Genomic DNA, 15,836 nt, shown 5'->3' on the forward strand with positions numbered 1-15,836 from the left:
ATTGTGCTTCTGTTGTTTTACATTGATGTCTACAACTAATTTAGAGGTGTAAAGATTGTCTGTGCAGAACAAACAAAAAAGATAATGTCAGGGCCTGAAGGGCCAGTGCCACGAACACTTGGGGCAGCATTGATTTTCCTGTTTTAAGGTAGTAAGTAGTAGGCATAATGACTTGGCTGCCAGCACACTTTGTCAATTCTCCAGTCTATTTTGATACCATTGACGCCACGTCTGGAATGTACAAAAGTTGGAACGTTCACCCAGTTAGCTAGACTCTACTGCCCTTCACACTTAACTTCTTCTGGACTCATTAAACCCTGTAAATCTTTACGTATCTCTATTGTTAAGGTGAGAGTATTGTGATGCACCATCAAAAACACTGAAATGAATAAAGACATATTGGTAGGCTTTACAATGAAAGCTAAGTCATAGGTAATGTAATAGATCCTAATACATTAATACAGGAAAGACCACCACCAAAATTCATAAACTATAATATTCTTGACCTCTCAACTCTCCAAACAAACTTTCTTTTGCACCTATATAAATCTAATGATTTATTTGTGCTTCATTTGAACCATCAAGACCAGGAAATGTTGGGGCTGAGTCAGCTGCTCCCCTGAGTTGGAAGAATATTTTTAATTTAGAAAGATATCTTTATAGCAGTGGGCAACTAATAACAGAATCAGTACATAGCATATGTGCATCAATGGAAAGATTTCCTAAAGAAGGAACGTGCTATCAGTTTTCCCTCCTATAGACATCATTCAGTTGTTTTTATTATTTGTGATACACATACACACACACACAACAAAAAATTAGTAGTGCTTGGCACACAATTAAAAATTGACAAATTATTTTCTCAGTTGTCCCTGAAATGCAGGCGTAATGTAAAAAGTAATCAAAAATGATTGTTCAACCTTCAACAAACACAAGTCTACAAAAGAATTATTGATACAACAACAGAATACAGAGTCATATGAATGAATGGCTATTAACAGGTTGTTTTTTTGACTGTGTCCATACAGGATAAGAACAAATTAAGAGAGAGAGAGATAGAAAGAGAGAGAATTTAGAAAGCCAAACCTTTAATTTTGGAGCCCCAGTTGTATGCTTGGGTTTGTATAGACAGAACCCCACAAGTAAATTCTATTATGGACACAGCCAAACCCCAGAATCTTGAAGATAATTTAAACTAGCTCCACACAGAAACAATGCAGCACTGTAGCTTAAAATTCTTATGAGCAATGACTAAGAGGTGTGTGGAATATATATTCTTTAAAACAAACCCAAGGCTGGGCCCTTATTCGATTACTGTGTGTTGTTCTTAACAGCACAACTTACAGCAATAGAGAAACCCTGTGTGGAAAGGGTCTCCCCATTATAACGTGGGCTAGAAAAACAGAAGTTGGAACCATCAAGCGAAGTGTGTAATGATTCAACCCAGAGTGGAGCAGGCTTAGAGGGGGTCCTTTGGTGGAGAGGCATGGCAGCTTGCTTTGTTAATACCACTCATGGTTGACTTAGCTCTTCTCATCCTCCCCTAAAGCAGGGAATGAGCACAGCAGGAAAATGGAGCCTGGGGTATTCATTTCAAAATAAAGAAGACCATTTGTGGATGGTGGGGGTTATTCCACATCAGAAAGTGTTGCCCCAGTTGGGGGGGGCGGTCTGCCCAAGAGAATTTGAAGACCAGGGGCAGAGGCTCCTTGGTTGGAAGAGCTGTCAGTGGGGTTATGGGCAGCAGGGGCGTGGCCCTGAGCTTTTGCGCCCTGGGCGGTGTGCACTGTGTGTATATACAGATGACTGTGCTTGTGTTGCACAAATACTCATGCAAACAGAGTTAATAGAAAGTGGCACATAGAGATTTAAGTGAAAAGTCATAGAAATCTGCCATTCCCCTTTGGCCCCCATAAACAAAGAAAAAGGAAAAAATTACGAAAATCCAAACGAATGCCAGTGGGTCAGATCTCTTTCTACAGTCTAGCCTTGTTCAAAGGAACGATGTAGAAAAGGTGAGAAAAGCAACCCGGTTTGGAAATCGTGAGTCCCAAGGCCTTGTTGCTACCCTCGTGTACCTGGTGCTCCTTGCAGGTAAGATTCTCAGCACGGGGGGGACTGAGCTACCAATCAACCAGCCAACCCACCCACCCCAGAGGAGTGTTCTTGTGTGTCCACATCTGGAAAGAGAGCTTACCCTGTGGGTTTACATGTTAAGGTGAACTAGGTAAAATAGGCAGTAGTTTATCCATAGACTAGTGTGTCCTAACAAACATGTATCATTAGGTGTTGGGTTTTTTTTTTCCTTTAAAATGTGCATTTCTTCTAGGAGGTTTATTTCACAACGGTGCCCTTGGTGTGTTCCTTTTTCCTTTCCTTTCCTTCTCCCACCCGCCCCCCTCCCCTCCAGCCCCCTATAGGTGATACTTCCTTAAGAGTTCAGATTGCCAAGGGTGTTTTCTCTCCGGGAAGCGCTCTGGGATTTTGATCTTTAGGAAATCCTGGATGCATTTCTCCAGCTCCTCCTCGATCGACAGCTTCTCCTTCACAGCTTTCTTTTTGCTGCTCATGTTCGACTCCCGGGAGCCCGAAGTCAGAGTCCGGAGGAGATCGCTTTTGCGCCTCATCTCCGACTGCTGGATCAGTTGCACCGGGCCCTTCTTGATGGGGCGGTCGAGAGTCTGGATGTTGGCCTGGCGCGTCACGGGCCCGCAGATCACCGTCTCCTGGGGCGAGCTGGCCTCCGACTGGCTGTCGCAGCTGGACGTGGAGAGGTCGTTGCACGAGGTGCCGCTCTCGCCTTCCTTGTCGCCTTTGCCGTTCTTGCAGCAGCAGTCGCAGTGGGAGGACGACCATCGGGAAGGCTCGCCTGCAAGGGTCACACAACACAGCGGGGCAGTGAGCAAGGGTGGCCTGCTCAGCGGGGAGGCAGCACAAATCACACACACGTGCACACACACGCACACACACACACACACAGGACAAGCACAAGGCACCCCAGGGGAGCTGCAACCCCAGTGCCTGGAAACCAGCACCATCAAGGGATGGATGGGGGATCTTCCCCAGGGTGCTAGGGACCACAGTGCCCACCTCCTCCACTGGAAACTCCAGCCATCCACCCCACCTCCCTCCCAAACACGGGCACAGCTTCGGTTCTCGGCTGGGAGGTGAGAATCATCAAGTTCCTTCCAATTAAAAAGGACAGAGAGGAGGGAAGGGGAAGGCGGTGTGTGGCGTGCAGGAAGCACTCCCATGAGTACTAGTCAGTGTCACCATGGCTGATATTCAGACCTTGCGGTGCCACAGGGGACGGGCGGGGATAGGTGGGTTTACTCTGTGCCAGCCTCATCCAAGTCCTGTGCACCCACCATTCCCTGAGCCATCGCAATGACTCTAAGAACCTAACACCCCCCCCCCAATTTCTATACACGGAGACGCAAGACCCTGGGGACTTAGCAAACATAACCACAGTTTGCACGCGTGTAAGTAGCAAAGCCAGGATCTGAATACAGCTCTCCCAAACGTCAAAGCCACGCCAATCCACCTTTCTTCTATTTAGTAAGCCTCTCTCATGTGTGAAATGCTGGCTTTTCTTTCAAACCTCACGCTTGAACTTCTCTCTGAAGTCCTTATTCACCTTGCCTCGGAAATATTAACTTTTCCTCCTCCTCTAAGTTATGGCTGTATTTTATGTGTCTCTGTTATTGCATTTAACATGTGTCATAATTCTATGCATCTCAGAGACTAGACTGTGAACTCCTTAACATGGACACAATAAAGCATTCATCATTGTAGTCCAGCAGACTGTGCATAGAACAGTATAAATTCAATGAGACACTGTATCCTAATAATAACTTTTAACTACCTGGATCTAGCCATGCCTGAAGCCAGTCTTGTCAATGTGCTTTTCTGTTATATAATTCACAAAACTCCCTTTTTTTATTTTTTAAGCCAGTAGGAGTCCTTCTTTCCCCATTCCCTTGACTCATAAAACTGCATCCATCAATTTGGAGTTAGAACAATTTTTCAGCTACAGAGTTGGCAGCTTCACGAGCTAGAAAAATCCACAGATCCATAGCACAAAGGAATCAGGAAGCAAGTCACGGTGGTAGCCTTCGACTCCCCGGACAGCCCCAGCATTCTCGGAGCCATGGAGTTAATGACATACGCTGATCATTTATCACCGGCTGGCTACACACTTCATATGGTTCCCACCGAAGTCATAGAAATTAAAGAAAAAACAATTCCCTTTATGCTACTACTATTGAAAACAAAGATAATACAGTATTTATATCTGTTAAAGAAAACCTAGTTACGCTATCACTGTGTCTTATTCCCACACCCAAGAAATCACATCATAACAAGCTTCAGCGTTATAGCTACTTGGGGAAGAAACTTAGACATGAAACATGTAAAGGTATGTCCTGCCTTCTCGTATAATGCATGTCCTTTATGTACCTGACGATTTAAATATTTGTAGCAACTTATCTTGAGACTGTTTTTATTCCAGAGGGAATTACAAAAATTCCTATAAATCAGGTATGTTTCACTTTTACCCTCTCTTTTAAGCCACTTTAGAAAATGTGACACGGTAATCATTGTATGTATATAGTCATCAAACTAAATGCAAGAATCCAATTAGCCAAAAGGAATATCAACAAGGGAAACGTCCTAGCTATCCCTAGTCATTGCAAGTAAATATCTTCCATGTAAGAGAGAAATGGCTCAGTGTGGCCCAGCTGGTGACTCAAAATATCTTCAGGGGACAAAGGCTTCTGTCTGCCAGTGTGGGTTTGGGGGCCTATACCTCCCCTTTAGTAGGCAGAATGTGCCTATGCGTCCCCAAACTGAGCCATCCTTGTCCTAATATGACTCAATTGAGAAATGGCTCCAAGGACTCCAGCTAAAGAAAAGTAATCTCATCAGACCAGGGCTCATCTAGTTTGATTCTTTGGGGAAAAGTTCAGACATTGGATTTAGCATTGGGGGGGAGGCGGGGAAGAACAAGGTGGGGAAGCCCAGAAGAGACAGGAGGGAAAAAAAAAAAGCCACGTATTTCTGAGCCTGTTTGCTTTATTACCTCTTGATAAAAATATTGTGGCCATCTACCCTCTGTGCCTGTAGAAATGGAAACCCTGCACCTTTCCGGCCAAGAGTTTTCTCCTCCGTGGGAGTAACTTCGATGAGTGGAATCAAGGGAAATGTGAAGATTCTGCAAAATCACTTAAACGACTGCAGGGTGAGGAGTTCCCGTGCATTTGCGTGGAATTCCTGCGCCTCTCTGCCTGTAGTCAGGAGCCTGGCTCCCATGATGCTTCTCTCCCATTCCCCACCCCCAACACTCCGCAATGATGATGGATGCAAATGTCAGCTGGGACCCTCCTGCTCCCAGGCAAACAGAAGTACCCCGTTCCCCTCTTAGAAGGAAAACGGAGCAGCTTCGCGTCCATGTGGCCTGTCATCCTATTTCAATATACGCTACGAACACTTGAGCTGTTTGCCATGCTGGTTAGGCAATTCACAGGATGGCTTGTGAAGTCCATTTGTTGTTTTGAAGCGGAGAAAGGAGACGGGATGAAGACAGCCCAGCTCGAGTACTGTTCAAAGGGTCATGGTGCAACTGCTTGCCTACTCTCTCTAATCCACAGTGAAGGGGTTTTGCATCACAACTTCAAACGGCTGCAAGGACTAGACCCTCCTACACCCACTGAGATGTGTTCAGAGGTCCCGGAAAGTCTGGAAAGACCTATGAGAGGTCAGTGCTGCAGCTCGAAGCATTCTATAATCCCCCAATTATAGAGAAAAATGAGCTCATAAGTACTGCAATGCTTCAAATGACAACATGCTTTCACTTCCAATTTGCCGAGGTTTCCAAATTGCCTGGAATAATTCTCTCCATTTGGGAAGAAATACATTAGAATTGAATGGACCAGATGTGGTTAGGAACCCATTTCATTGCAAGAGAAGTCTGATTTATTGGTAAATAAATCAATTGCCTTTTATAGAGGGTATTAACTAGCTGGTCAAAGAGTCTAATTTCTTCTCCTTCTCCTTGTTTTTATGCTGGGCATCTCACCTAGGTTGTAACGCATGCTAGGCAAGCCCTCCACCCAAAGCACTTCATCGTTTTGAGTAAGCTGTTGCTGATTTTTAATGCCTGATTTATACCTAAAGATTGATGTATGCATGAGAGAGCCAAACACAGGTATTAAGATATCTCAAGTTGATGACAGTAGAACATCTCTTTGGCTCCAGAACCAAACCCCATAATTTTTCAGCTGTGGAACTTGGGATAAACTATTAGGGACTCTGTTTCCTCATCTGGAAAATAAAGGCGACTCACAGTTTCACAGTTTGAGACACGCAGTATGTTTTCCATTCGTTCACACACATTAGTTGTGCTATAAGGCAGGCATAGTTCTGCATCAAGGAAACAAATGAGGAGCTTGCCACATATGATTATGTTTCCCTCAGTACACCGTACCAGCGATGTTTGTGCACTGTATACTACGCAGATCACTATGACCGAGGAAGGACATGGATGCTACCTCTTGACACAGCAGCAAAGAGTACTGAGTACTTAGCAAGGCCTGGTTTGTAGTGGGAATGAAGAGCAATCACTGGCACAGAGGGAGCCTGGCCTGGAGAAGTCTTTATGGTACAGTGCTTAAAGTTTCACAAATGAAGGAGTCCCCCGTGAGGACTTGCAAATTCACAGGACAGTCAACTTGGGCAAGATGCAGTGCAAATGCCTGCAACCCTAGTTACTCAGGAGGCGGAGGCTGGAAGAACTACGAGGAACGCAGAGATCCGAACACAAGACCCCGTTTCAACCAACGAGACCCGTGTGTCCACCTGCCATGATAGCCACACAAGGACTGCGATCCAGACACACACACACACACACACACACACACACACACACACACACACACACACACGGGGCCCTATTAGAAATAACGAAAGAAGGGATGAGGGCATGGCTCGAGTGGTAGAGCACCTTCTAGTAATCTCAAACCCCTGAATTCATACCCTTGTGCCATCAAAACAACAAAATAAAAAATAAAGAAAATCAGCTTACATGCAGGCTAGCAAAGAATTTTAGATTCAATAGAGGAGGGCAGGAAATCCCGAAAGTTGTTGAGATTTATACACCCTGAAGGCATTCAGAATCCCTCAAGCATTACCACATACCTATGACCGGAAGTAGTCCCCTTTCATGGAGCCCTAACTGTGATAACTTCTACTTAGCTGAAGTAGAAGGGGAAAGACGAGAAAAATGTTTCTCTCCTATGAAAAATTCAAGTCCATCCGAGTGAAACGTGACTTAGCAAACTCACAAAGTGCTTATGCATTTTTAAAAAGAGCTTTGCAAGCTACCCACGCTTGAAATTCTCCACCTGCTAATGGGTGTGCCCCCAACGCACATTTCCAGCAACAGCTGGGAAAACTGCTTCCCCTGGCTTCTGTGTCAATGATGTAGGAGCCTGCCAGTCTGGGAGCTGGGTGGCCGGATATAATTTATCGGGGCTGCTGAAAGACTTTCTTGGTATCCCAGTTGAAAAGTCAATAATGGCCAAATGGATGTGTTTTATAATTCTGCTAACCTTGGAAAAGAGATTGCATAGTAGAGATTAGGAATGGGCAGGCTGTGTAAACTTCTGAGGTGGGGGGGGGGAAATGCATCTTCCAGGTTGGCAGTCATCATTTCTTGCTTGGGGTTAATCTTGTTCACTCAGGGCCATTTGTTTGGCCTTGGACAGGCCCAGCTAGAGATCCTCACTAGGAAATGAAAAAGATAGGCAAGAGCACACGACTAATCCATGCATCCCGCAAGGCAAGTGGGGAAAACAAATGCCCTGCCCACGATCCCATCGGGAATTTATTTTTAATTTCATTTTATTGTCAAGGTGATGTACAGAGGGGCTGGAGGTACATACATAAACTAGTACGTTTCTTGTCAAACTTGTTGCCCCTCCCTCATTTTTCTCCCATTTTTCTTCCTTCTCTCCAGCCTGCTCCCCGCCCCCAACTTGTCCAGTTCATTTCCAACATATTGCCTTGTATGAGTACTGGTGTTGCATTTCAGGAAGTTTTCATAGAAGATGTCGGAGAAATGAAAATGCAAATGAGATGACACGTAAACAGACAAGGGGTTTCCAGAGAGAAGGAATCTTGTAGAGGGAATCAGATGTCCTAGGGAAGCGTTCTGCCCTGTTGGAGCTGGGACCTAAGGAAGCCTGTCTCTGAGGATTACAGGAGCGATGGGAATCAGGAACTGGAGTGAGCTGCTTCAAGAGTAAATCAAACTCGGGGCTGGGGATATAGCCTAGTGGCAAGAGTGCCTGCCTCGAATACACGAGGCCCTAGGTTCGATTCCCCAGCACCACATATACAGAAAATGGCCAGAAGCGGCGCTGTGGCTCAAGTAGCAGAGTGCTAGCCTTGAGCAGGAAGAAGCCAGGGACAGTGCTCAGGCCCTGAGTCCAAGGCCCAGGACTGGCCAAAAAAAAACAAAACAAAACAAAGAGTAAATCAAACTCGAGTAAGAACTCGAGTAGCTGCTGGTAGGAGCAAGAGCAAGCCAAGAACCATTCTTCCCTTCCTGGCTCACAGTGCCTTCCTCTAGCACTCCCTGGGGACAGACTCGAACAGGAAACCAGCAGGGCAAAGGAACAGTACGGTCAGTCAGTGTTTAGCCTGAGTGGCAGGATTTGACATCACAAAGCTGGGCACCTACCGGTGGATATGGAGCTGGGGAGGCAACACCACAATAACAGGCCCGCCAAACGCTGCTAGAACTGTGAACTGTGTGTCCCTTACTTACCCCAACCTAGGCTCACGCCATCCTCCTGCTCTGTGTTTTCACAGCCTTATAAGGCGTAATATAGGACATCTCTGGTCTATTGGTTGGAAGTCTGTTTTCCATATGAGGCTATAATGGGTGTGCGTTATTTCCTTCTGAATTCTAGGGCCTGCTTCAGGACACACACAGGTCCGACTGCCAAGGCACAGAGTAGCTCACAGATGCTCAGTAAACGAGCTCCGCACAAACGAAAGCACTCGGAAACCCGCAGTGCACATACAAGGGACAGTTGTGAGTGTGTGTCTGTGTGAGAGAGCAGGCCTTTGCCGATTTAAAACGTGATAGGAAATTCTAACACGCAAAGGTCACTAGGATACAAAATGTGTAGGCATGTCACCGAATGTTTGATATAAGTGTGACAACACACATGGGGCAACAGTGACAGCAGCAAGTGGGAGAGGCCTATCCAAAGTGGTAGTGTGTCTATCCGGCAGATGGGGGTGGCTCGCGCCTGAGGTCTGAGGATCGAGCTTCCAAGCCAGCCCAGGCAGGAAAACCTGTGAGACTCTTATCTCCATTAAACTATGAAAAGCCAGAAGCGGAGCTGTGGCTCAAGTAGTAGCGTGCTAGCCTTGAGCAAAGCAGCTCAGGAACAACGCCCAGGCCCTGAGTTCAAACCCTAGGACTTACACACAAATAAATAAATAAAGCATATGCCTATGAGCATGTGCATGTGGGTATAATAATTGTTCAGTTCTCATGGGATTTATTAATTGAAAACTCAGGTTGTCAAAAACTTAAATAAAAAATAGCTTTTCAACCATTCCACCTATCTTCTCTCTCTCTCTCTATATATATATATATATAATTTTCCTCCTTGGTAATTCTAGGACATACCTTTCCAGCTTGACTTTTTCATCATCAGGTTAAAAACAACAACAGCACAATGCTTTGCAAAAAGCAAGAAATTCTGGATTTTGATGCCTGGGTCTCCCGTTGATGTTTTCAAGCATTTCTTGAAGACGCGCTCATCCAGTTTCCCAAGTCCTTTTTGTTCTTCCTGTGCTTTACCCTTCATTCTACTTCCTCTTCCTCTTAGCCTTGTGCTCGCTGATGTTACACTTGGTTACACCTGTTCCCAGAGCACTTATTCTCCCACTTTACTTTCTGTGGCCCACCTTGTTACCCGGTCTACTTCATCCGAGAAACGGTCATTTTTCTCCACCAATTTTGTATAAGCTGAAGCCACGTCCCCTAAAATGTGCAGATTATCTCACATGACACCGAAGCATCTTTTACTCTCCCAGCTCCTGACCACTGCGTGTGCGTCAGGCTTGGACATGTGACTCGTGATTCAGAGCCCTGGTCGGCACTATTCAGCCGGAACCTACGGGCCCTCTGAGCTCCGCAATGGGGCTGTGGGTGGCTGTCAAGCTGGGGAGATGGCCACCGTCCATTCCATACCAGCTGGAAGATATTCATGCATCGAACAGGAAGCCAGGAGACAGGCAAGGCCCAGAAATGGTAACAGGATGAATCTCACACTGGGGGTCGGTTCATAATAACAAGCCTAGAAATTCATCTTTTTTTTTTTTTTTGGCCAGTCCTGGGCCTTGGATTCAGGGCCTGAGCACTGTCCCTGGCTTCTTCCCGCTCAAGGCTAGCACTCTGCCACTTGAGCCACAGCGCCGCTTCTGGCCGTTTTCTGTATATGTGGTGCTGGGGAATTGAACCTAGGGCCTCGTGTATCCGAGGCAGGCACTCTTGCCACTAGGCCATATCCCCAGCCAGAAATTCATCTTTTGTTTAATCTATAATTTTCTATTACTTGCACAAGGAAAGCAGAAATACAATTTCATATTAACAAACTTAATCTGTTCAGTTATCTTTTCGTTCTCCAAGTACTTCCACAACTCTAACATTCATCCTTCAGGGACCAAACCGTGTTACTATAGTTATGCTGTTCTATGAATGCATTCTTTTTTCTTTGGCTGAGGCCTTTGCAGCTCTTTGCAACCCTAGCCCTACCAAATGTGACCAACATCTGGACACAAACTGGGACTCTTTTGCTGTCTGTTGTATAAAGGAATTCCAGTAACAAATCAGATCATAGTTATGCTTACAAACTCAGAAACAGCATGATGGATATAACTTATTGAGAACCCCATATATTCTGTTTGAATTTTCTTTAATTGGTGATATTTTATTTTACTACCCTGTAAGATTACTGCATAGCACTGATAGATTCTGATGATCATGTGACTTGATATTTGTTATTACATCCTATGAGAAGATTTATGAATTGAAGAAATTGTTGTTAGAAGGTTTTCTTTTAAGATTCGTAGTTTTTTCTGAAAGAATTTTTAACTGGCTTTTACCCACTAGTAAGTATAACAGGATTTTTCTTCTTTTCTATGTTATTATAAAGGTGATATAGAGAGACGTTGTAATTACATAAGCCATGTAAGGTGTACATTTCTTTTCAGACAATGTCACCCTTTCTCTCTATATTATAGCCTTTTATTGTGGCTAATAACTTTCATTATTTAATACTTGGTATAATCTTGTTAGGTGATGCTCTCCTCCTCATCCTGTTCTCCTCTTCCTCCTCCTCCTCTTCCTCCTCCTCCTCCTCCTCTTCCTCTTCCTCCTCCTTTTCCTCCTCCTCTCTCCTCCTCCTTTTCCTCCTCCTGCTCCTCCTCCTTTTCCTCCTCCTCCTCCTCCTCTTCCTCCTCCTCCTCCTTTTCCTCCTCCTCCTCCTTTTCCTCCTCCTCTTTCTTTTCCTCCTCCTCCTCCTCCTCCTCCTCCTCCTGCTCCTCTTCCTCCTCTTCCTCCTTTTCCTCCTTCTGCTCCTCCTCCTCCTCCTGCTCCTCCTCCTTCTCCTCTTCCTCCTCCTCCTCCTGCTCCTCTTCCTCCTTTTCCTTCTTCTGTTACTCCTCCTCCTCCTCCTTCTCCTCTTCCTCCTCCTCTTCCTATTCCTCCTCCTCCTGCTCCTCTTCCTCCTTTTCCTCCTTCTGCTCCTCCTCCTGCTCCTCTTCCTCCTCCTCCTCCTCCTCTTTTCCCTCCTCCTCTTCCTCCATGGGTTGGTTTTGGAGCTTCTTCAGGCCTCATGCTCTTGGCTGGCTTCTGTGCACAGAGCTGGAGCTCTATCACTTGAACTACGTCTCTGGTTCGGTATTTTGCCGGATCAGTGAAGATGGAGCCCTGCAGACCTTTCTGCCATGCCTAGCACTGGGCCCATATCCGCTATGCCTCAGCCTTCTGAGTCACTAGAATCCCACTGACTCCCAGCTTGCTATTCTTCACGCTTCTCCCATGGCCGAGGGCCACAGAGGCCACAGGACCGGAAGTGATGAGTGGAAATCCATTTTCTGTTTGTTTTCTTAATAAATAAAAAAAAGCCTCTGGTTTTGTAGGTAGGCACATGTTTAAATACCAGGGAGATTTTCTGCAAGAGGTATTTAAAATGGCTTTGAATGTTGACTCTACCTGCGATAAAAACCACCCCAGTGAAGTCCTTCCATAGCAAAATGGTGATCAACGTGAACCTTGGAGATTTCTTATGTGTTCATCTCTGTCATTGTGTGAGACATTTCATTTCCCTTCTCCCAACTCACTGGGAATAATTGTAAATGAAGGAAGATTCATCCATGATCTCTTCCTAAAGTATGAGATATTTCTTATTTCTCCACGTTATTCACTCTAACCAGCCTTGTGCTGGTAGCAATCAATAAGAGTTTGAAGGGTGCCCTTAATTACTCCATGAAAAAAGTCACTTTCCAGTAGCAGAAGGCTTATTTGCTAGTTCTGCTAAATGAATATTCAACAACCAACTCACCTGTGATATCTTTTTAAAGGGAAAAAAAATCAAACCCAATAATCAATGGTGGTTGGCAAATGCAAAGCTAAACTATTGATTCTCCTGATTTAAAATTAAAGCAAAATTATTCCATGGTGCAAGAGAACCTGTGAATTGTATGAGAAACCCAAATGAAATAAAAAAAAAAAAGAGCCACCATAGCACACCGCTGCGTGGTAAATTACTTTGGAGGATATCAGGGCTCACCAGCAAACTCTGAGCCAGCCTGGGGACGCAGACCCTCGGGGCTGGCAAGCCAGAGCCTCAGCAATGGGTTGGAAACTAAATTGCAGTGAGGCTTGGGAGGGTCCTAGGTGCCCCAAGATAACCAACCCACCCACAAGAGAAAAGGCCAGGCCAGAACCCAGGTTCTGCTTGGAACTCTATTTGGAATCTTGCCAGAAACAGCTGGAAAGGTGTGGTTCCACAGGTGCAAAAGGCGGATAAGTCAAACCCAACTGGAAAGGATTCCCCATCGGAACTGTTTATGATCTGGAAAACAAAAAGCAATTTAAAAAGGGATCTCTTGGGAAGAAACTGTTGTTTCTGGGCTGCTGCGAACACACACACACACACACACACACACACACACACACAGAGAGAGAGATAGTGAGAGAGAGAGAGAGAGAGAACTGAATAGTTTGAAGAAAAATGATTCCTGCAGAGTGGGGAGAGGATGGAGAGAGAGACAGACAGAGAAGGAGAGCCACCATTTCCCCCCACATAATTTCATGAAACTCACAGTCTGTATAGAGAGGTAGGAAGTACAAGGCCTAATTCTAAACCTCCTCGGGTGAATAGGTCACTAGGAAGGGCTTTCTCCTCCGAGGTACCATATATTGGCATGATGGAAACAATTGATTTACTCCTAATCAGCTTGAAAAAGAACCTAAGTTACAAATCCTCCTCTCAGAAGAATAAATCTGAACCGAGAGCACCTACTGTGTGTCAAGTGCCATAGCAAGTGCCTTAAATAGCGTCTCCCCCTTAACACTATGGCTGTTGGGGCTGTGTAGCTTCTTGTCGCAGACTTCTGAGCACTGTTGGATGAGTGGTAGCATCCTGGACTCTATCCAAGAGTGCAACCAGACCCCCCCCCACCCCAGCCCACCTCAGTGGAGGCAACAGAAAAAGTCTCCAGGTAGTGCTAAATGTCTCCAGGGCAATGCCACCTCCAGTTGGGAGCCATTGTACAGAGACACATATTTGAAGAGGAAACGGAACGTTATACAATCTAGCCCGTGGGTCATAAAGCTAGTCAAAGACAAAAGTAGCTCTGACTTCAATGAAAATTCCCGATTCTTCATTGTGTGACATTTCCGTGAAATCCTGCCTTTGTGATAGGCGCTTACCTGGCCAAGACCCAACCATGCCATTGGCAATAAGTTGAAAAAGAAGCCCAGGGAAAAAGAGAGAAGGAAAGTGACTTGCCCACTTCCCATATAGAGATGGGAAGAACATTTCGTTTTCACCAGTCTGCCTTCAGATCATCACAGAAGTCAAACATGAAGAATTTAGAAACTCTTCATAGGCCTGACTTTCTGCTGATTGGCCACTAATTAATTCTTCTTCTTTTAATTAGGGTTTGGAAATGAGACAAAATGGAGCTAAGCAAATCTTTCCCATATTAACTAACCACAGCCTTTATAAGATTAGACAATAATAATAGACAACATTAATTTCCATGTTTACTCATCTATCAGAATACTATCATGTCATTTACAGGGAAATAAATGGACTTAGAATAAATGGTGCTAAGTGAAGTAAGTCAGGCTCAGAGAGCTACACTGTACATGATTTCTCTCACACGTAGAAGTTAGATTTCAAATACAAGCAAACATGACGGCATATACAGGGATTTATGTAAATGCAGACAAACAGACTAAAGGTCGCTATATGAAGGGAGGAGTCCAATGGTGTAACTCCTCTGAATAGCTAACCAACTGCTTAACAAAATGAATGCCAGGAATCAGAAACATTTCGGGAGGGGCACCAATGGAGGGCAGAGGAGCAAATGCTGTCACTATATCCAATGCATATTATATAGAGATGGAACTACTTAACTTGAGGGTCAGGCAGGGAGGAAGAACATTGTTGAGAATGATGGAAGGCATGCCATTGATCAAGATACCTTGGGGGGCTGGGGATATAGCCTAGTGGCAAGAGTGCCTGCCTCGGATACACGAGGCCCTAGGTTCGATTCCCCAGCACCACATATACAGAAAACGGCCAGAAGCGGCGCTGTGGCTCAAGTGGCAGAGTGCTAGCCTTGAGCGGGAAGAAGCCAGGGACAGTGCTCAGGCCCTGAGTCCAAGGCCCAGGACTGGCCAAAAAAAAAAAAAAAAAAAGATACCTTGTACTCATTGCATTGTACCTGACTTATGGAACTGAAGCCTCTTTGTACAACTTCTTAATAATTAAAAAAAAATACATGCAGTGTGTTGGTAGGCTCAGTTCCCTTACAAACTGCGCCCCCCCCCCCAAAGGAGACTCTGCCATTCACAATTTGCAGGAAAGCAAACCAAAGAACAGAGGGGCTAAGCAACTGACCATGTCTTTAAAAGATGAAGTGGTGATGTGGGGTAAACATTCTGATCCAAGAGTTTTCATAGAAAGTTAGGCAGTGATATCCAGTCCTTCACAACTTGGATTAAGAATCAAAGTTGTGTTGTGTTTTGTTTTTCTCGTGGTGTCAGTTCTGGGGCTTGAACTCAGAGCCTGGGTGCTGTCCCTTAACTTTTGTGCTCAATGCTTGCTCTCTGCCACCCAAACGATAGCTCTCCTTCTGGCTTTATGGTAGTTCACTGGAGATAAGAGTCTCATAGACTTTCCTACCCAGGCTGGCTTTGAACAGTTGTCCTCAGATCTCAGTCACCTCAGAAGCATTGATTACAATCACGAGTACCAGGTGCCCACCTAGCAATCATTTTTTATGAATAGAGAACTAGGTAGTTTAGATTATACCCAACATAAGCCAAGTCCCTAGACATATCCAAGGTCCATTGAATAATGAGGTTTTTTTTTAAAAAAAATTACTTTTTATACTGAGTTTGCCAAGATTAGCACTCATCAATAACTGTATAGAACTCCTGATTCTTCAGCTTTTATTCCAGAATGCATCCTATCCTAAATCCATTTTCACATTATATAACCAGTATCTCTGCTTTGTGC

General features: G+C 45.0%; 1 protein-coding gene across 1 annotated transcript in view; it reads right to left on the reverse strand.

The window, feature by feature from the left end:
* Nucleotides 1-2,410: 2,410 nt before the first annotated feature.
* Kctd16 (potassium channel tetramerization domain containing 16) overlaps nucleotides 2,411-15,836 on the reverse strand; it is a 224,789-nt gene continuing 211,363 nt past the window's right edge. Inside the window, exon 2 of the mRNA XM_048331336.1 lies at nucleotides 2,411-2,869. Coding sequence (XP_048187293.1) covers nucleotides 2,415-2,869 — 455 coding nt within the window. The 3' untranslated portion in view covers nucleotides 2,411-2,414. The remainder of the gene's footprint in view (nucleotides 2,870-15,836) is intronic.

This window comes from Perognathus longimembris, chromosome 22 (genome assembly GCF_023159225.1).
Source record: "Perognathus longimembris pacificus isolate PPM17 chromosome 22, ASM2315922v1, whole genome shotgun sequence".
In the NCBI taxonomy this organism is placed as follows: domain Eukaryota; kingdom Metazoa; phylum Chordata; class Mammalia; order Rodentia; family Heteromyidae; genus Perognathus; species Perognathus longimembris.